The sequence below is a fragment of the Pongo pygmaeus genome, chromosome 16, assembly GCF_028885625.2.
Source record: "Pongo pygmaeus isolate AG05252 chromosome 16, NHGRI_mPonPyg2-v2.0_pri, whole genome shotgun sequence".
NCBI lineage: Eukaryota > Metazoa > Chordata > Mammalia > Primates > Hominidae > Pongo > Pongo pygmaeus.
The window spans coordinates 93,775,271-93,796,042 of NC_072389.2; the positions used below are offsets into that span (position 1 = coordinate 93,775,271).

At 46.9% G+C, this 20,772-nt stretch overlaps 1 protein-coding gene across 10 annotated transcripts in view; it reads right to left on the reverse strand.

Annotated features, from left to right (window-relative positions):
* NTRK3 (neurotrophic receptor tyrosine kinase 3) overlaps window positions 1-20,772 on the reverse strand; it is a 388,853-nt gene that overhangs the window by 257,507 nt on the left and 110,574 nt on the right. For all 10 annotated transcript variants that reach the window (XM_054450812.2, XM_054450810.2, XM_054450811.2 and 7 more), the window contains 5 exons: window positions 16,042-16,110; window positions 6,105-6,262; window positions 5,169-5,311; window positions 4,601-4,742; window positions 3,803-4,099 (listed from right to left, as the gene is read on the reverse strand). In XM_054450812.2, coding sequence (XP_054306787.1) covers window positions 3,803-4,099; window positions 4,601-4,742; window positions 5,169-5,311; window positions 6,105-6,262; window positions 16,042-16,110 — 809 coding nt within the window. The remainder of the gene's footprint in view (window positions 1-3,802; window positions 4,100-4,600; window positions 4,743-5,168; window positions 5,312-6,104; window positions 6,263-16,041; window positions 16,111-20,772) is intronic.

Sequence of the window (20,772 nt, forward strand, 5' to 3'; positions counted from 1 at the left end):
TCTATTAAGTATGAACCAGCAAATATTCTCTAACGACCTGTGGGGAATCGGATACTTTCTGTGAAGGAGTCCTTCAAAGGAAGTCTTACTTATGGTACATGCAGTTCGGTTGCTTGTTTGTTGTCTGTTCTGTATTGTTTTGGGGGACAGTCACAGAGCTATCTTCACATTCCTGGGCATACCCTTCGTGCCAACACCCTCTTCTCAACAGCAGGTGACCAGAAGCCTGACTGGGGCAGGGGGAGGATGGAGAAAATGGAAACTCTAGCCTGGGTTTCAGAGCCTGAGAGAAGAGAGGTGCCAGATCAATTCGCAGCTTACATTGATTTGCATATGTCTCATAAGGCTCCCATTTATTAGAGAATATTCTCATGTTAGCCAAATGTTTTGGTCACGTCTGTGAACCCTGTTATCTCCAAATCAGCCTATGAATGTTTAAGGCCTTTGCCAGAGCCTAGAAGTATTTATACATCCAGAAAGCACATAAGCTTTGGAAGAAGGAGACATCCTGACTCCTCTCTAACCTGTGGGAGGGTTCAGGCATTCAGCCTGAAGAGGATGGTACCCAGGACTGGTCCTCACCTCTGACTGCACCAGCAGGCTGGGAGGAGCACTTGTCCAGCACACCAAGGAACAATCTGGACATGAACTGGGGCTGTGCCATGAAGGGAATACACATGTCTCCTACAGTCCCAGATCATAACTCTTCAAGAAGGGCCCCTTCTGTAAATTAATCTTCACCACAACCTTTAAGGTAAAAGCAGGAAGGTGAAGCAATTTGCCTGACTTCACAGAGCTGACAAGTGATTGAGTCAGAGTTAGAGCCCTGGCAATATGGTTCCATGACCACTAACCTAGACTACCTTAAGATCATCTGTTAGAACTTACTAGGTTGACCAGAGAATGACTACTGGTTCTAGAACTCTTGAATTCACCTCAGCTCTACATCCTAAGAATCTTAACAATGGCCCACAGCTAGTAAGCCTTTTCTCTGTCCAGACGCACTGCTAAGCACTTGGCAGGCATAACTTCCTTTAAGCCTCATGGTAACTTAGATGGGAGATATTATCATTCCCATTTCATGGATACAGAAATAGAGGCACAGAGAAGTGATTGTCCTTCATCTAGTACTGACCTTGCACTAAGCCCCATGCTAGGAGCCCAGGCCACCAGACAGGAGGGCTATCTGGGAGGGGCCACAGATCAGATCTGCACCTAAGTCTGTCTGATTTCAGAGTGCCCGCTCTTAGCCTCCATGCTTAGCTGCCTGGAAGCAAAAGAGAAACACACATGATAATCATGATGTCTCCACACTCTCACATCAAAAGAGAAGAGCAAGAATCACAGACCAGCTTTGCATCTAGGCTTAGCTGGGGTGAGTTCGGTTTAGAGGGTTATGACTCATCTCTGCCTGCACCCCCAGATAATTGACTCTCCTGAGCATTTAAGCATCTCGTCACTTGGCATGACTGGCCCATCTTTTCCCTATCACTGCCTTTTCATCACCCATTGATCCCTTTAACCTAGACTCATAAAACAAGCAAGCCTTCCCACAGGGTGGCCCTAGCAGGGTGGAGATGGGTCCGAGGAAATGACCTCAGGTGAGGTGCTTTCTGTTTGAGTTTCTCTGTGACTCTATCCTCCCTCCATCCTCCTGGGGCCAGATTCCCACTCAATTCCACGGTAGTAGATTGCAAAGGAGGGAGTACTGGAGTCACCTGGGGGCTTGTTAAAACATAGCTGCTAGACCCCAGCCTGGAATCTCTGATTCAGTAGATGTGAGTGGCGCTTGAGAACTTAAGTTTTAACACATTCTCAGGTGATGCGGATGGGGCTGGTCCATGGACCAAAGGTCACTTTTGAGAACCACTGGCCTGAGGAGCACTGATAGCTGACTATGGTGACAAAGGTATCCAGAGACTAACAGAAGGGGCTGCTGCATCTCGTGGGGGCAGAGGAGGTATCTCTGAGATAGCTCTGAGGGCTGAGAGGATGCAAAGAATTGCTTCCTCCTGAGATAAAGGAGAGAACGGAGAAGCTGTGTCCACCACATCATCCAACTGCTGCTGCTACCCCACACCTCTCAGGATACCCCTGACAGAAGGAGCCAGAGTGTCTTCTCCTCCCTCCTGAGCATTCTAGGGTTCCCCCCTCCCTGGGCCCCAGAAGCTTCTCTTTGGAAACAGAAGCATTGCTTCAGGGTGCTTCATTTCCTCACCAATCGAGACTTTCCCTCAGCAATGTATAGACTTTCCTCTTTAAAAACAGAATTTATTCTCTAATCAGGCCACAGGCAGGGCAGTTTCAGTCTTTTATGTTAACAAGACCTAGCCAGCCCTTGTAAGACCATAAGAGCAAAATATCTCTGCTCTAAAAGCCTCTGCTTCCACAGTGCAGGCCAGGACTCATCTACTTGCTGAAAGAGAGCCCAGTGTGACCCAGGAGGGGAAGTGTCATGGGGGCTTTTACTGAGCATACTGGGGATGATAGAAGTTTCAGACCACATGGGATTTCTAGGGCCTCAAACATCTGCACATTCTCAACTGCCTCAGAAAAGACAGCTCCATCATCCCTGGGACCTCAATGGCAAGAATTTAGCTTAATGCAGCCACATTTCTCTGACTTCACTCTCTGGGCCTCTAGTACGAGTTCCCTTGCACTGACATAAATAAAGCCTCCTGGAGATGCCACACCCTGGTAATTTGTAGACTGTGAAATTGACTTCAGAAAAACAGATACTGCATACTGCTAGCTCTTTCTGCCTCTTCCCTTTGTGCACGTGTGTGAGCATGCATGTGCATGTGTGTACATGTCTTATCAGTTTTTACACTGTATCCCATTAGAACTCCTGATTCCTAGACATTGAAGACCAAAGGTCTCCTAGTCACTTCCCAAAATGAAGCACCAAGCTCAGCGAAGACACACGGCTTTATGGGCAAAACTTATCAATTGCGGAACCCACAAAAAGATGCTACAATCACTTTCACATAACTCTTTTGGTGTTTTTTTCTCCTCCAACTTCAGGAAGATATTTAAAGCATCTTAGCCCAGACAGAGAAAGACAGAATCAACTCCCAAAATCAAATCAAGCAAAGTTCTTCAGTAATTTCAATAATTTTTCCTGGTCCACTTGACATTAGCACTATCATAAGCTGAGGGCATCAGGTATGACCCACAGTAGCTCACCATGGAACAAGAAAGGAATGAAGCCACAGACCTGGGGGCCTAGATCCAAGTCAAACCTTGTGACAGATGAGCAAGTAGAATGAGGATCAGGTCATTCATCTGTTAAATGGAAGGTTAAACTGGACACATTCTCAAGTCCTTTGCAATGGGAAATCACGGAACCATCATCAGGTGTAAGACCCTGTGACGTGCTTTATATACCTTGACTCATTTAAAAGTCGCAGGATCAGTGTAATCATGACTATTTCATAGAAAAGGAAATTGATGCTTAGAAAAGCAAACTATCAGGCCCAGAGTCTCCCCACAAGTAAAGGGCTGGGTCAGAATTCTCTACCATTACTGTCTCTGCTTTCTCTACTATCATACAGTATGCCCTAACATGCACAACTGTTATTTCTGAGAAGTCTTGGTTACCATGACTGCTATTGGAAAATGGAGACTCTATCCTTGTTTACACCAGATGCGGCTGGTGGTTGCACATGTTCCAGTGTGTGTTTTGTTGCGCATGATAACAGTATGAGTACTGATGCTGCTTCTCCTCTCAAGCTACCATGCCCCACCTTCCATGCTTGTAGAAAGAATCCATACGCCTCCGAGCCAGCTACGCTGCCCTCACCTGGAAAGGGCTCCTTGAGGAAGTGGCCATTGATGGTCTGGTTGGCTGTGCCCAGTGGGTTTTTGGCAATGAGGGTATAGTTGCCATTGTTGTAGTGGGTGGGCTTGTTGAAGAGCAGGCAGCCCTCAGAAATCTCTCCCTCCTGGTAGTATTCCACATGGATGATCTTGGACTCCCGCAGAGGCTGCCCATTGTGCAGCCAGTGCAGCGTTGGTGGGGGGTTGCCACGCACCACAAACTCGATGCAGTGCTCCAGGCGCAGCTCAGGCTCCTCCAGGCTCACCACACGTGGGGGATCTGTCAAGGGAGAAGCCAGCTGAAATCCAGGACACAGAGTCTACCACCTCCCGCAGTAGCCTTCCAGCAACTAAAATGGGAATCCCGGTTCTTCCCCACCCACTCTGAAAAGGCTAAGGGAAGCAGAAGTCCCACCACAATCCCAGCAGAGGGGAAGAGATGTCTGTCTTCATCCAAGCTTCCTAGATCCACCTTAGCTGGAGGGCTCCCTCTTGGGACCTCTTACGGGTTTAATAAAAGGCAGAATAGGCCAACTTAGAAGTGTCCTGAAGATGAAGTTGACTTGGAGCCACACCATCTTCTGAGGGACAAAGGTGCTCTTTCTGGGGTTTTTAATCCAAGGACTTACTTCTCAGTCCTGCCGTACAAGAGTTCTTCTGTCCCTACTGGTAGACCAGCTCACTGCTCTAGCTCAGCCCTGGCAACACCTTGGCCCCTCTTCAGCCTCCTATGCCAGTTCCCCCTCACAAACAGTCATCCCCCACAATAACATGCACTTACAGTAGACAGTGAGGGCAACACTGGCATTGCTCATGCCCACCACGTTCTCTGCAATGCACGTCAGGGTGAAGCCATTGTCCTCACTTGTCACATTCACCAGCGTCAAGTTGATGGCATGAACATTGGTCCAGTTCAGATTGGTCTGAAAACCCCAATAAAAAGATAACAATCAGATAGCTTCTACAAGGATGGCTCTGCTACCTAATCCCCAAATACCTTTAGGAATCAAAAGAAAAGCTGAGCAGAAGGCGAAGGAGATCTTTGTGTGAAAGCACACTGGCCAAATGCCAGGCTCCTCATAGGCAATAGTTCAGGCCATCCTCCTATTAACTCTATGAGGTGAACGGTAGTTCAGTACTATGCCCATTTTACAGAAGCAAAACCTAAGTTACAGAAAAGTTGAGTAGCATGTATACAGCAAAATGGCTAGAAAATATTGCAGCTGCATGTAACCCAAGTCTATGTGTTTTTTCCTATAGTAACAAGACTGCAAATTTTCCCTCTTCTTCAAGACTACAATGTGATCACTCCCTAGCCTCCTGATGGGGCTGAAGCCCAGGATGCCTACCTGGTGAGTGTTGATGGACTGCAGCCCAGTGACTATCCAGTCCACATCAGGAAGGGGTGATCCAGAGCCATTGCAAGTGATGACAGCATTGTCACCCTCTCGTACAGTCAGGTTGACGTGGCTCACGCTGATCTCAGGAAGGTCTGGGAGCCAGACAAAGTGGGTGAAAAGACAGGCAAACACTTACTACCCAAAGGAAGCTCTGTCCACGGGGCTGATGGTGGCACTTCTTGCCTTGCCCAGTAATGACTCTAACACCACCTGCTTGAGTTCTTGGAAGACCCGCAAATCCAAGACGCTTTACATCACCTCCCCAGTAGACATCAGAACTCAGAATTGAAGCCCATGCAGTTGCAGTCTCCCACATTGCAGCGGCAGGTTGAGGGTGGGGGCAGTGCTTAAGGAATGCATTTCTGGCAATTAAGCTCAATGGCATCATTACACTTTGGGCTCTGGTTATCTGAATACTAGTGTTCCAGTCTCCCAATGGGGAGCTTGCCTAAAATTCAGATTTCTGGGACCCATCCCCAGACATTCTCAAAGTCTGTGTTTGGGCCCAGAAATCTGCTTTTTTAGAAACTCCTTAGAAGCTGCTGCCATAGGGAATCCAGAGACCACACTTTGAGATACACTCCTTCAGGTTCGGTTGACAGGTAACTCACAGGGAGAAAGGGAATCTGGTGTGATGAGAAGGAGCACATTTAACTCCTGTCTGAATTCCTGAAACCAGTCTTCCTATGGCTCGTGCACAAAGGGACAGGAATGACCAAGAAGGGGAATGATGAGTCAGGAGGTCTGCACACAACTGCAGAGTTCAAGGCTGGGAGGGCGTTTCGAAAGGAAGGCTCTGGCATCCCAAAGTAATGTCCAGCACCATCTCTGGTGTCTGAGGGATGCCTGCCTGGAGCCAGCTGGGCCAGGCGGCCACTCACTCACCACACTGACTGATGTTCATGCGGAAGAGAGGAAGCTGGGAGCCATCAGCGTTGATGCAGTAGAGGTTCTGGCTGTTGAGCTTGGCCTCCCCCTGCTCCTGCCAGAGCTGCATCCAGCGGATGTCACAGCTGCAGTTGAAAAAGTTCTGCTCCAACTGCCTGTGGGCAAAGAGAGAGGGGAAGGGAACCTCTGAACCGAAGATGGCCCAGGACCCTCCCGGGGCTATGAGGACAAGGGGGACCCGACCTGTTCAGGGATTAAGGGGAGGAGGGATTTAACAAAGTTACAAAAGAAGTGGAAAAATCCTTGTAAGTCCATAAATTGTAGTTTTAAAACAATAAACTCATTTTTTAAAAAAAAAAGAAATCCAGCCAGGTGCAGTGGCTCATGCCTGTAATCCCAGCACTTTGGGAGGCCAAGACAGGCGGATCACGAGATCAAGAGATTGAGACCATCCTGACCAACATGGTGAAACCCTGTCCCTACTAAAAATACAAAAATTAGCCATGCATGGTGGCGCACGCCTGTAGTCCCAGCTACTCGGGAGGCTGAAGCAGGAAAATTGCTTGAACCCAGGAGATGGAGGTTGTAGTGAACTGAGATCACACCACTGCACTCCAGCCTGGCAACAGAGTGAGATTCCTTCTCAAAAATAAAAAATAAAGAAAGCCACCTCACTTCACGCAACTGTCTAAGACATCCTTTTAAAGAGATATCAGCGGCCAGGCGCGGTGGCTCACACCTGTAATCCCAGAACTTTGGGAGGCCGAGGCGGGAGGATCATGAGGTCAGGAGATCGAGAGCATCCTGATTCACACTGTGAAACCCTGTCTCTACTAAAAGTACAAAAACAAAAAATGAGCCAGGCGTGGTGGTGGGCACCTGGAGTCCCAGCTACCCAGGAGGCTGAGGGGGTAGAATGGCGTGAACCCAAGAGGCAGAGCTTACAGTGAGCCGAGATTGCACCACTGCACTCCAGCCTGGGCCACAGAGCAAGACTCTGTCTCAAGAAAAAAAAAAAAAGAGAGAGATATCAGCTCGAGATGCTCCTCTTCTCAAAACCCTCCAATAGCCTTCCATCTCATTGAAAATCAAAGTCAAAGCCCTAAATAATCTGCACCATTCTCCATCATCTCTCTGACCTCATCTTCCCTCACTCCCTCCTCCTCTTCAGCCACACTGACCCTGGTGTCTGCAAGGTCACCTGTTGACTGGTTTGTTCCTACCCCAGGACCTTTGCACTTGCTGTTTCCACTGCCTGCCAAGCTCTTACCCAACATCTCTACAAGGCTGGCTCTCTCAGTCTAACACTGCCCAGTCCCTTGCCGTGCTATATTTGTCTTTCTAGAATTTATCACTACTGGCATCACTTTAAATATTTATTTTTAATTAGTTTGTTTATCTGTCTCCCTGAATAAAAATTAAGCTCCATTGAGGTCAGCAACATTGCCTGTTTTGTTCATTCCCTAACCTAGAACTGAGCCTGGCATATAAATTCTTGTTAAAGGACAGAGAGAAAAAGAGAGAACAAGACTGACTGACTCTCCCTGGGGCAGTAGGTGGTTATCTATTTCCAAGATATGCTCAAAGCCCATCCTGGGACCAGCTTTATTCTTTCATAAATTCAATAAATTCTTAATAAGCACCTGCTCCATAATTGGCCATGGGCTGAGTGCTGCTGGCACAGAGATGAAGAAGACAGTCCCTGTCCTCCAGGAGCATTCAGCCTGGTGAAGAAGAATGTTTGATAGGGGAAGAGTCACCTTCAAGGACCTCCTTCTCTACTGATTTTCCTTATGACTTGAAGCAAGTCACCTCCCCTCTCAATGGGATTATTAAGGAGACGATGAACAGCATTAATCAATACAAAACTCAGAGTAAAGAGCAGCAGATAAATCTGAATGCCTGGATCGTTAGAGGAAACATGATTCTCTTTCTGGACCATCAAGGAGATGAATCTGTTGGAACCCAGAGGGAGGGGCACTTGGGCACACCGCACTAAGACCTAGGATATTTTTGACAACTGGAAAACTCCAAAATAGTTAAGCATGCATCAAAATTAATCAGCTTTCAGGAAAACGTGAGGCCCCTGGGGAAAGGAATCAGCGCTTTCTAGTTACTAGGACACCGGAGGCAGAATGTACAAATACCCCACGTGGTATCATCCTCTTAGCCTAAAAGTACTCTCTGCACATGGTACTCTGTCAGAAAGGTGAAGGGAAAGGAACGAAACCTTACTGAGCATTTGCTTCTTACGACAACCCTGGGAGATGTCCAGAACTGCAAGGAGGGAGGGGCCCTCTCTGATGTTTGGAGGGGTTAAGTCACATGTGCAAGGTCCTTTGGCTGGTGTGCAAGACAGCACAGTTTCAAACCTCAGTGTGCTGGACTTCAAAACTCATGCACTCTCCACCCCATCTGTCACGTGCAAGGCATTGCTGGGTGCATGGGAGAAGCAGAGAGGAGCAAGCTAGGAGCCCTGACTTCAGGAGCTCACGTAGGCAAAGACCATGTTGGGGTGGAGGGGGGTGGCGTGGGGGGTGGGGGTAATTAGAAGGAAGTAACAAAGGCAAAGGGAAGTTGTAGGTGAGGTGTGAAAACAGAAAACAAAGGCTTAGCAGGACAGAGAATGTGTTAAGGAGTGCTGGGAAACAAAGCTGGAAGGGCGAGTGGAAGCCAGATAGTAGAGGACTTTTACTGCCACATCAGGAAATTTGGAATTCATCCAGGAGGCAGGGAAAACCATTGAGGCCTCTAGAACCGGAGAACAATGTGGACAAAGAGGTCTGTAAAAAGAGAAATCCAACAATGGTGTACAGGATAAGCTGGAGAGGAGGAAAACTAGAGATTGAGAAGCTGGTTAGGATTGCTTATAAACACAGGGTCAACATGTACAGTTGTGTAGTTTGAGCATTTCTCAAAGTACTCAACCAAAGGGATAAACAGAGGATAAAATCCACTCTGTACACTCTTGGCCAGACCCAGCTGTAACCCTGGCACATGGCTACATGCACCCAGATGGGGCATCTTTTCTAACTCACACATAGGCACCATATAGACTGGCAGGGTCCAGGTCAATTCTCAAACTTTTGGTTTCAGAACTCCATTAACTCTCAAAAAAAATTACTGAGGGCCTCAAAGAGCTGTTGTTTATGTGAGTCATATCTATCAGTATTTACCAATTAGAAATTAACACTAAGAAAGATGTAAAACTCCAGAACACATTAGCACAAACTCCATGCATCATCAGAGCAATGATGTTATCACGTCCTGTGGCCTCTGGAAAACTCCACGGTACGCTCATGAGAGGATGAGAGTGAAAAAGGCAAATAATGGCTCAGTGTTACTATGAAAACAGATTCTATTTCACGGTCTCCTGAAAAGATCTTAGGGCCCCCCAGGACACCCTGGACCACCACTTGAGAACTGCTGCCTAGTTAATATGGGCCTAGAGTAGAGTGGGAAACACTGGAGAGAGGGAAGAGAAGATCCAGTTAGCATCACAAGGAAGGCAAAATGGTACATGGTGCTTTGTAGGGCATAAAAGAAGAGGAAAAAGCAAAAGATGACCCCATGATTTTAAGCTCCAAGAGACAGGAAATCAACGGCAGGGAGAATTGTCTTTGGTTGAAAACAGAAGAGAAAGAAACAGCGGAAAGGAAGAGAGGGCACATTAGGAATGAGGTTGGGATGGGGGTGAGGCTGGGGAGGGAGAGATCAAGGTCCTAGAAGGGGAAAGGGAAGGATGAAATCAAGAAGCCTTGGAGGTGTTGCCTTGGGGTTATGTCAAGATGCCTGTGTAGCTGGACATGAGACAGAGAAAAGAGAAAAGGTAGACAGGAAAAAATGAGAGGAACGTAATAGACATTATAGGATCATAATATTAGCATCGCACTTGCCATAGTGCCAACACTAGACTAAATGCCTTCCACGCATTACTTCACTTAACCGTCACGACAAGGAGAGCAGAAGGCCAGATGAGCTGCCCAGTGTATGCGGGAAAGATAGGCCAGAGGAGGTGGAGCGGTGTGGGCTCACACTGCAGGGGCTGCAAGGAGAGGCCTGGCCGCTCTGCTAGAATGACAAGGAGGGTCCAGATGCTTGAATATATGTGAACTGAACCAGGTCAGCCTGGTTTTTCCCAGCTGCTCACTTGACAAGATGCAGTCATTCATTATTAAGTAGGTGTAAAAATACAAATTATCCACCTGGGTGGAAAAGCCTAGACAGGCGAGGGGCTTGGCTGCATTGCCGCAAGCCACACAGCACTTGATGCTGTGCTGCCTCCTGTCTGGTCCCTGCACTGCTGCACATCCCAGCATCTCATGGCCCCCCAAAGGCAGACAGCATCAGAATGTCCTGAGGCTGGCCGGAGAATTAGGTGAGATGTTTGGGATGTGCCAAGGATACTGCCAGGCAAAGGCTTTGTACAAATTTTCTGCTTCCTTCCATCCTTACCCCCCAGGGTCCTGCTTACAGGACCTGATCCAGCAGCTGGGATGCACCTTGAAACCTGGCCCTTTGTTCCAATTGAGTTTATGGGAAACTGCAAAAGAACTGTGGGGTTTTCCCCTCATCCTTCTGGACTTTCCTCCAAGAGAACAAGACACACGCACAGCAGAAAACATTTTGAGTCTTAAAACAATGACACCCTAGACAGCCCACTGAGAAAATCCACAATCGTCTTTATATCTGGACAAGAGAGGATTCAGATGGTGAGGTGGGCAAGAAGCAAGGACCGGCACATCCTAAATCTAAATGATGCTGTCCATCCTGTGTCCCTCCTCCCATTGAACAAGATCTCAAGCAGGGGAGCCTTTAGCCAGGGCTTTGGGGGCAGTCCTGTGGAACCTAAAGCATGGCTTTCCATGCTTCATGAATAATGCAGGCAGTCCCATGAATAATAGAGCAGCAGCTGCTGCAAGGCAAAGCTTACCAACACCCAGCCCTTGCCCCAAGATGGCCTGGGGCCTAATTGCAGGGCCCTGAGGGCTCCCCACAGATTAACTCAGCCCCATCTGAGCTTGTAAGGACAGGCACTTTGCCGCACAGCCAAGGCCGCCACTGGATATTTAGAAAACACTGATTCCCTCCGGTCATCACTCTAGTGGTTTTCTTCTTCCCTGCACAGCATCAACACTTCCAGTGACAGTCCTGGGGCCAGGCAGTGGAAAATGAGGAGGGGACCCAGATCAGCCAGGACAGCCCTGCTGTCACCCAGTAAAGGATCCCCAAAGGATGGAGCCATCAGCACAAGCCTCCTTGAGACAACAACAGTCAGATGGTAGGAAAAGCACACAAACCAAAGATCTGAGTTGGGCCAGCTGTATCATTTCGAGTGAATACACTGGGTTTAGTTGAGTCCTCCCAAAAGATATATCCAAGTCCAACCCCTAGTATCTGTGAATGTGACCTAATTTGGAAAGAGAGTCTTGGCAGATGTAATCAAGTTAAGGATCAAGGGATAAGATCACTCTCGATTTCAGGTGGGCCTTAAATCCAATGACTGGTACCCTTAAAAAAGAAAGAAATACTGGGCGCAGTGGCTCACGTCTGTAATCTCAACATTTTGGGGGGCCAAGGCGGGTAGACCACTTGAGGCCAGGAGTTCGAGACCAGCTTAGCTAGCATGGTGAAACCCCATCTCTACTAAAAATACAAAAAAAAAAAAAAATTAACTTGGCTTGGTGGTGCACACCTGTAATCCCAGCTACTTGGGAGGCTGAGGCAGGAGAATCACTTGGACCTGGGAGGCGGAGGTTGCAGTGAGCCAAGATCACGCCTCTGCACTCTAGCCTGGGCTACAGAGCGAGACTGTCTCAAAAATATAAAATGAAATAGAAAAAGAAAGAAGATGGAGATTAAAGACAAAGAGTCAGGGATGGCAGGCACGTGAGATGGAGTCAGAGGTTGAAGTGATGCTGCCACAAGCCAAGAAACACCAGGAGCCACCAGAAGCTGGAGGAGGCAAGGACGGGTTCTCCCGCAGAGCCTTTGAAGGGAGTGTGGCCCTGCCAACTCCCTTATTTCAAACTTTTGGCCTCCAGAATGGTGAAACAATAATGTTCTATTGTTTTAAGCCAGCAAGTGTGCGGTAATTTGTTAACGCAGCCTAGGAAACGAATACGGCAAATAACTTAACTCTCTAAGGTTCTCTTTTAACATCAGTAAAATGGGAATCATTGTGCTTGACCCTCCTTCTTCACAAATTTATTAGGAGGATTCATGATAATATATGTTAGCATGATTTGGGAACAAAAAGAAGCTATTAAGAGGCCAAAAATGATCACTATAGTAATACTATTAGTAACATTATTGTTTAGTGACATCTCCAAGAACCGTGGAAAGTCGTCACGGCCAAGACTGGGAAGAGAAATGCACCAGGACCAGCCCAAACCCATCCCCACTACTGAGTTAATATTTTACCAAGTTGATTAAATCTTCAAATGATGCTAGAGGTAATTATCACTTTCCTTTAAAAGAAAATGAAATACTCCAATCTATTTTAATCATGTCTGCTCCGTGCACGCAGGGTATTCAGAGAAGCCTGTTCAAGATACATTAAGGATCCTTAGGGCACTGCTGGAGTGTTTCTGTGCTGTAGGTCTACATCCTCTGAGACCTCTTGCCATTGCCTAAATTGTATCTTGAGATTCAGAATCTAAGCTTCTTTTCTTCCTACTTCATATTTTATCTCTAAGGCAATCTCTCTGATTCTTGCTCTGATTTTTGGACAGACAGCTCTAACCTTCTCCGCAAGGAAAAAAAAAATAATCTTGCCATAACCAGAAACTTCTGAGAGCACTGCACAATGCCACATCAAATTTTTCCAACCTGTGCCATTGAAACTGTGCTGGTTACTCCAATACAAGTCATGGAAGATGCGAAGATGCTTCAAATTCACTCAATAAGAGGTACGCCTCCCTGGACAGAGGGGAAGCTGTGAGTCAGGGGCTTGGCCAAGACCATCCCCCTCATCCCACAAAAATAAATGAGAGAACGTAGAGGAAGGGTTTTGGTGCACTGCAGGAACTCTGAGATGGTAACTTGTTTGTTTTTTTTCCTTTGATTCCACTCAAGGGACCCGACATATTGAGAGGGGCTTCTGGAAGGAGATGCCAAGCATGTAGGGTGTGTTGCTTGAGTCAGGTAAGAGAAACAGCACGGTCTTTGGAAACAGCAGATCGGGGTAGTGATAATATTAAAAATCATAACACTCATTCCCAGATATACTACTTACTAGCCATGTGATCTTGAACTAGCTGTTTAACTTAGCCGAGCCTCAAATCCCTCATTTGTAACACTGGTCATACTGCTACCTCCCTGTGGGATTGTTCCAAGGATAAGACAGAACCTCACACACATTAGATGCTCAACATGTGCCTCTTCCTTCTCCTTCTGCCCTACTGGAAAAGTCGTGGACACTCAGCCCTTCCATTCTTACAGCAAGGATCCTCTACTGGGCAAGGGGCTGGTTGGGGTACAGCAGAGGTCCTTAGTGACAGAAAGAAACATGCTAAGGAATTGCTGCACACCCTCTGCCCCTTCTGTCCCTGCAGAGGGTCACTTAAACCTCACATTTCTGGCCTGTGGCTTTCCTGGCTCCACAATACACTGAGCCCTTTCTCCTCCAGGGCCAAAATTCTTTCTTCCTGGAAATACACAACCCATCCCCACGCCCCAGCCCACAGGCTCCATCGAGCAGACCCTGGCAGTCTAGATGGCTCATGGCAGATGGCGCCATGTGGACTAATCGGGAAGTCAGACAAGAAAATACTACCCCATCTTTTTCCATTTGCCAGGAACTGGGATTGTTTGGATTTTAATCATAGCCACAGCTAAGAGCCAACACACGGCCCCTCCAGCCAAAAGATGAATTTTCCTCTCCCAAGATTCAATTATTCTTCAAAAAAATAGACCCCTACCAGGGTGATTGCTCCTTAGAAGGGGGCTTCTTTATTCTCCAATATGATTTTTTCTTAGTTAACAATATGACAGAAATAAAACACACCATGGACATGGTGGCACTCACACACTGACTCACACTGGAGGGAATGTCTTCATTCCTCCATAAGTCACATCTAGCTCACTGGTGTATTGATCCCAGGCAAAGATGAATGCAGAATCCCATGATCCTCTGGGAGAAATCTGACATTTCCTTTAAATATATATCCATGGAACAACTGTTTCTAAAACTCCACGAAACAGGTCACCAGGGCAGCAGCACACCATTGATTTCACATCCAATAATTTTTTAGAAAGAGCACTGAACATTTTCTCAATAATTCAGCCAACAGCAGACCCCCTATATCCCCTGGAAAGATGCCATCCCTGGCCTCCTGAGATGAAGGGACTTTGGGTTCCAGAATAATTACATGCAAGACACCCAAGAAAGAGATCCCCCAAGGCCCTCAGTCAGTTCTAGGGTAACTTAAGAAAGACCACAATCATGTGTTTTTTTTTTTTTAATTATGGTAGAATAGATCCTTGTGTTGGAAACAGACTGAAAACACTGGGAGATAGTTGAGCACAGTGGTCAAGGCTTTGGGTCCACACACTGCCACTATTCAGTGAGTGCCCTTAAACAAGATACTTAACCTTGCTAAGCATCTCAGTGTCCTCCAAAGTGAAGTGATAGTAATAATTCCTACCTTACGGAATTGCCATAAGGATTAAATTAAATTAAGTATATAACTTAATAGATTGCTTGGCACAATGCCTGGCACAGAGGAAGAACTCAGAAATCAGTGTTAGTAGTAAATCATAGTAGTCATGTTAATTTATCTTTTCCACCTACAGTACACAAGGTCATCATGGGGTGATAGGCTATTGGGATGCTTGATGTAAAGCATCAAGAGCTGGGTCTGAAAAGGTAAGGTTTTGATGCATCCATAAAGTCAGGTCTTGCTAGGTGAAGGGAAAACAAGTTGAAAGGCCAACAGCATAGGCAGAGGTCTAAGGTCACTGCCTCTTGGTAAAGAGAGTAAAGCAATCAGAATTCAGTGAATTTGGATCTGTGTCACCAAGTAAGAGGGAACACATGAGCGGTATCTCTGGAACCCTGACTCCCTAACTTGATCCATGCCTCAATTCCTTTTCAATTTATTCTTTGATTTATACCCTCAACATAATATGATGTCCTTCATGCACAGAGATGACCCCGATGAATCACTCATCAACATGAGTTATTTTTTCCAGCAGTGGTCACGAATGTTCACTCATCTGGCCTTCGTTTGTTTGTGTAGAATGGCTGGCTGGCATAGGGGTGCCCTGATCAGCCTTGGACCACAGCAAAGCTAAGCAGTCCACATGCAGATTGAAAAAATATATGGCCTCCCTAAACTCCTTGGCATGCCAGTACTCAAGTCAAATAAGCTGAAGAAGACTATGAGTGGTGAAAAGACATGTAACTTGAAGTCAGAAGGTGTGGGTTCAAGTCCCAGCTTGGCTAGTCCCTAGAAATGTGGTCTTAGTTGAGTCTCACATGTCTTTCTAAGGCTCAGAATCCTCACCCATAAGATGCAGAGAATAATAATATCTACCTCTTATGACTCTTATGATGATAAATCTAAAGTTATATAAATGAAAGCATGCCTAATAGTCTATAAAGTTATATATTATGAATGTTTATTATAAATTCTTTATTATAAATATTTATACTATTATAACTAATTACCTACAGATCACAAAACTAAGTCATAATAAAAGAAGAGACTCCTGTCTTCTGAAATAGATTGTGCCCAGAAAGAGCATCAGAAGTCAAGCAACAGGGTTAATTGCTCTCACTGAACATGGTACACTCTGTGTCAACCAACCCAAGTAGGCTCTTCGAGTAGATGTATGCTCAGCCTTCAGGTAGTTCCATTGCTTGACACTTCTCCCCATCCACCCATTACCAGCACTTCAGTACCTGGACAGTCTTCAAAACCAAACTTACAATTCCCGAAGACTCAGCGTCTGGAAGAGCTGCCACGAGAGTGTGGTGAGCCGGTTGCTTGACAGGTTTCTGCAAGATTGACAAATAAAGGGAAATTTTAAAATAAGTCTGGCACAAATAATGCTCTAGGTAGTAAGCTTAATCATTTCACTGGAGCCTGGCTTTCTTTTCCTTCTTCTTCTTCTTCATGCTGTTAGGCTAGCAATACATCTGCTAATAGTTGAGGGCATAGATCAGGTTTGGATAGGGTTTTGAGGCCTTTTAAAGGGCAAGATTTTACAAATCAAAGAAACCATGAAATTCTCATGGTCATTCTTCCATATCCCCTCCCCACAATAAAAGTTTACAGAGCCTTTATGAAGCCATCCTTCTCTAAGAGGAAAGGGAGTTCTCAGAGTAGATAAGCCCACTAGCATTCTTAACATGCACACAGGTCAAAAAACTCTGCAGGTCACCTACAATTCCTTTTAGCCAGTGTCTCTCCCAGCAAACATGCCCACCAATGATCAAGACATCAGCCTTTTGTTCACACGTCTGTTCTCCTCCTAATGGCTATTTAATTGTTCTCATTAGGATGTACAGGGGAAAGGAGCAGCCATTAGTCTTCTGGATAAAAGAAGAAACACGCCCACAGTTATTAGTTTGCCAGGCTCAACAAACAACTTTTGATGTGATAACAGCCCTTAAAGGCAGCAGTTAGACACTGCTAGAATTGAAGTGGCATCCCAGGAACAATGTACTCATCTACTGATGGGAACAAATGGCAGTGCTGATTCCATTTAGGTAAATATCTATCCACACAAACACGATGTGTGTATACTTGTGTCTATTAAACATGTAGGTACTAAAGGCAAACACAGACTCTTGTTTATACACACACATATGCTTACACACACACCTATATTTGGATGACTCCTACAACAAATATTTATTGAGGCTACACTGAGGAATGAGGGGGTTGACCATTGAGGGGGAAGGGAAGTTCCCCCTGGAATCTTATATTCAAGTTACAGATTAATAAGCAGAAGGAAGAGTATCAACACCATGATGTAAGTAACTGATACAGGAGTGGGGAGGGCTCAGAGAGAGGTGCCTTCTGAAAAGGTAGCATCAGGCCTGAGCCAAGAAGAAGAAAGAGCTGAGTACCAAGGGAGGAGTGTTTCAGGCAGTGGAAGTAGCAAGTGGCAAGGCCTGAGAGATCCAGAGGACCAGGAAGGAAGCCAGTCAGGAAGTAGTGAGGAGTGCTTTGGGATAAGTGGGAGAGGGATTCACGCCATACTTGCTGGCCATGGGGAGGAGTTTGGATTTGATATTAAAGAGTGGTGGGAAGGCACTGGATGGTTCTCAGCAGAGAAGTGACCTAGGCTAATTACCACTTTTAAAAATAGGAGGCCAAGACTGGAAGTTGGCAGGCCAGCTAGGAGGCTGCTACAGTCTTCCAACCAAGAGAAGGGAGTGGAGATAATCAAATGGATGGATTCAAGATAGGTGTTAGAGGTAGAGCTGCCAGGATTTCTACTGGATTGGATTTTGGAGAGGAGAGAAAGAGAACTGAGTGGCCAGGTAAATGGTGACATCATTGAGTAGAACGAGAAAGCCTGCCAAAGGATCACATGGAGGCGATGGGATAGAGACCTTCCCCTTGCAAATATGAAGTTTGACACACTGTTAGCTATCCAAAGAGATAAGTCAAATTGCCTGCTGGATTCCTGGGTCTAGAGCTCATGGGAGAGGTTGAGGCTGGGTAAGATCACATAGGGAGGGATTCTACCCAGTTCATAACAGTACCAGACACTAAAATACAAGAAAAACCGAAGGGACATGGCTTCCCCTTCTCATTGGACACAGCCCTCTTTGGTGAGGTGGCTTGGTTCTACCCCGGCCTGAACTGGCTAGGTCCCTGAGATGGCCCATGACTGTGCAGAGGAGGCAGCCTCATGCTGGGGGTGGAGGGGACTGGAGGAGAAGGGAAAGAAACATAGGTAGACGTCTCCCAAGTTTACTGTTCTGCTGTCTTCCCTGTACCCGGTACCCTCTCTGTTCAGAGTTTTTAAGCCTCTAGGATAGTCCCCATGGCCCTACACTGTCACCAACCTCCTCTCTGCCAGGCTGAGACCTCTGGTATGACAGCACATGCTCACTAAAAGCCTGTACACCTAAGCCATCCATCATGCTCAGCTCCACAAAACCCCTAATGACTACACATCTTATTCCTGCAAACTTCCACTGTTCCCCCACCGATCAGAAAGAAAGGTGTGATAAAAGAAGAACTGCAGTGATGACCACCTGAGGACACCACCTGGGGCAAAGCCCCATGCAGCAGCCCAGCTCCTGCTCAGAAGGGTGGAGCCGGAGACGAGACACACACTCCCACTGAGTCACTGACCATACCCTATTAGACCAGGAGTTCGAACTTGGGGTTCAGGGCAACAGGATTTGGTACCGCTCTGAGTCTCCATTGCCATTGGCCTTTATGAGGTTTTATTAAATCTAAGTGTTTGATTCATCTAGGTAGAAATCTTCTGTTTTGCTCTGTTTTGCCTGGTTTACTCTATGCACAACAGCATCGTGGCAGCAAAAGCTGGACAAGCCCCCAACTACCAAATCCACGAGGTAATCCCTGCGGCACTTTGGGAAGATGTCCGTCCTCTGCCTTTAGCTCCCTACCCCTCTCCAGTGCCTCCCTGAACAAAACCCATGGTTCTGAAGCTGAGCAGCTGCATCCAATGGGCAGTTGGTAGCCAGAAAGCTCAGACTTATTGAGCCCTGAAGAACATGCCCCTGGTAAGGTACAAAAGCAACTGGTGGGCACTAGTAGGCCAGGAGACAGGAGCAGTCCAGGTGAAATGGGCATCCCTGCCCATCTCAGAGGGAGGAGCAGGCAGGGAGCCTGCCAGGAGTCCTGGGGAACCCGAGGCAGAGAGCAGGCTGCCAGCGATGTCCTCTCACAAAGGTCATGCTTTGCTACATTAGGCAGAAATGTCAAAAGAAAATTGGATTCTGAAAGAAAGAAAATAACAGACATTCTGGGCAAATAAAGAATAAGAAATAGCATTAATGCCTTATTACAAGTTAGAGGAAGGAGGGGTCCTGGGACACCTGTTAAGGGGGAAGTGTGCTCCTGCTCTCCCAGGGCTGTCTTGGCTTCATCTCCCCCTTGCCCCTCCCCCACCCATCAAGCCCCAGCTGGATTCCTCCCGCTCTTTGGATGGATGGAATGGCTGAAGCACTCATGTGCTCTGCCCACAGACACAGACAACCCAGTGCCTGTTTGCAGAGACTGGAAACTGTATTGCACAAGTTCAGGGAGGGGTGCAGTGTGCACAACCCTTGCAACTGTACACAATGCCCTGCCAGACACACAGTAGAAGCACCAAGCCCCAGAAACAAACTTATACAAAAAAGACAAGAGGTAAGGCAAACATATACACACCACAAAACAAGCAGAGCATGCCTATGGCCACCCTGCCCTCACCGGCATTGATAAATTCTCATGGTGCAGGGTAAATAAAGAAGCTTCTATATGAGTTGCCACCCACTCGGAATTCATTGCCCCTGATTTTTTCTTCTAGCTGGGGCCTCACCTATATGCACCTGTCATCAATTATTGATGAGCTGGTTACCCTGCTCATCAGACAAGAGTTTAATTAAGAACCATCCTGCCTCTGAGCCCCGCGGCAGCCTTTTCCGTGGGTCTCCTCCCTAATAGATCCATTATCACCCGTCTCTGACTTTTGCTTGGGTCAATGGCCAGTTTCCAAGCCACCTGACCATTGAATTAATTTGGTGAGCAAGATTTTACGAGATGATGCATCAAACTCTTCCGCAAAATCAAGTTCCGTGACACTGCCCCTTCTGTCTCTCGCCTGAGACTACCAAACAAAGCCATTAATTTTGTGCTGCCCAACTGGCCCTCTCACAGACCAGACTCTGGGGTCCAGAGGTAATAAACGATGATGATGTGGCTACTGGGTGCTCCGGGAACAAGGAGCCAGACACACAGATGGCTGAACCCTGGGCCCTGAGGAACGATAGAGCTGAGATGTCACCTCTGGCATTAACCCCATAATGAACAGGGGTCCTCCCAGGCAACCTCTCCTCTGACCAGTAGAAACCTCAGCACAGTAAGCAGTCCTATGACCTTCCTAATGGTGGCACCCAACTATGGCAGGAATAGAGCCCACAAATGGGGAGGATTTCATCTTCTACCCTGGGAACCCCACTGTTACAAAAGGGTCAATAAGACGGACCCTGTTGCCAAGAGAAACCAACCAGATGAGTCCCTCTGTTGCCCCTTTGGGGGTTGAGAGTTGAGGAGACATTAAGCCCCATCCAAAAAGTGGTCCTGAAGATGGAAGGATTTGTGGATTTCCTGGATTAAAAGTGGGACTGACATTTGGAAGCACCTCCTCTTCTACTGGCAGAGGCAGACTAATGGGCAGGTATGTCTTAGGATTTGCATGTGTAAGGGATTGCTGGTGGCAGGTCCTCTGCGTCTCTGAGCTATTAAACCGGACTGCGCCACCTGTGTACTCCCACTCCAGCTCCTGGATGCTCACTCCACCTCCACACCTCCTTGGTCCCTCTCACTTGAGTGTTTTCTGTTGTAATGTGCTGAATTTCATTCCCTCAAAATTCATTTTTAAAGTCCTAACCCAGCCGGGCGCTGTGGCTCACACCTGTAATCCCAGAACTTTGGGAGGCTGAGGCAGGTGGATCACCTGATGTCAG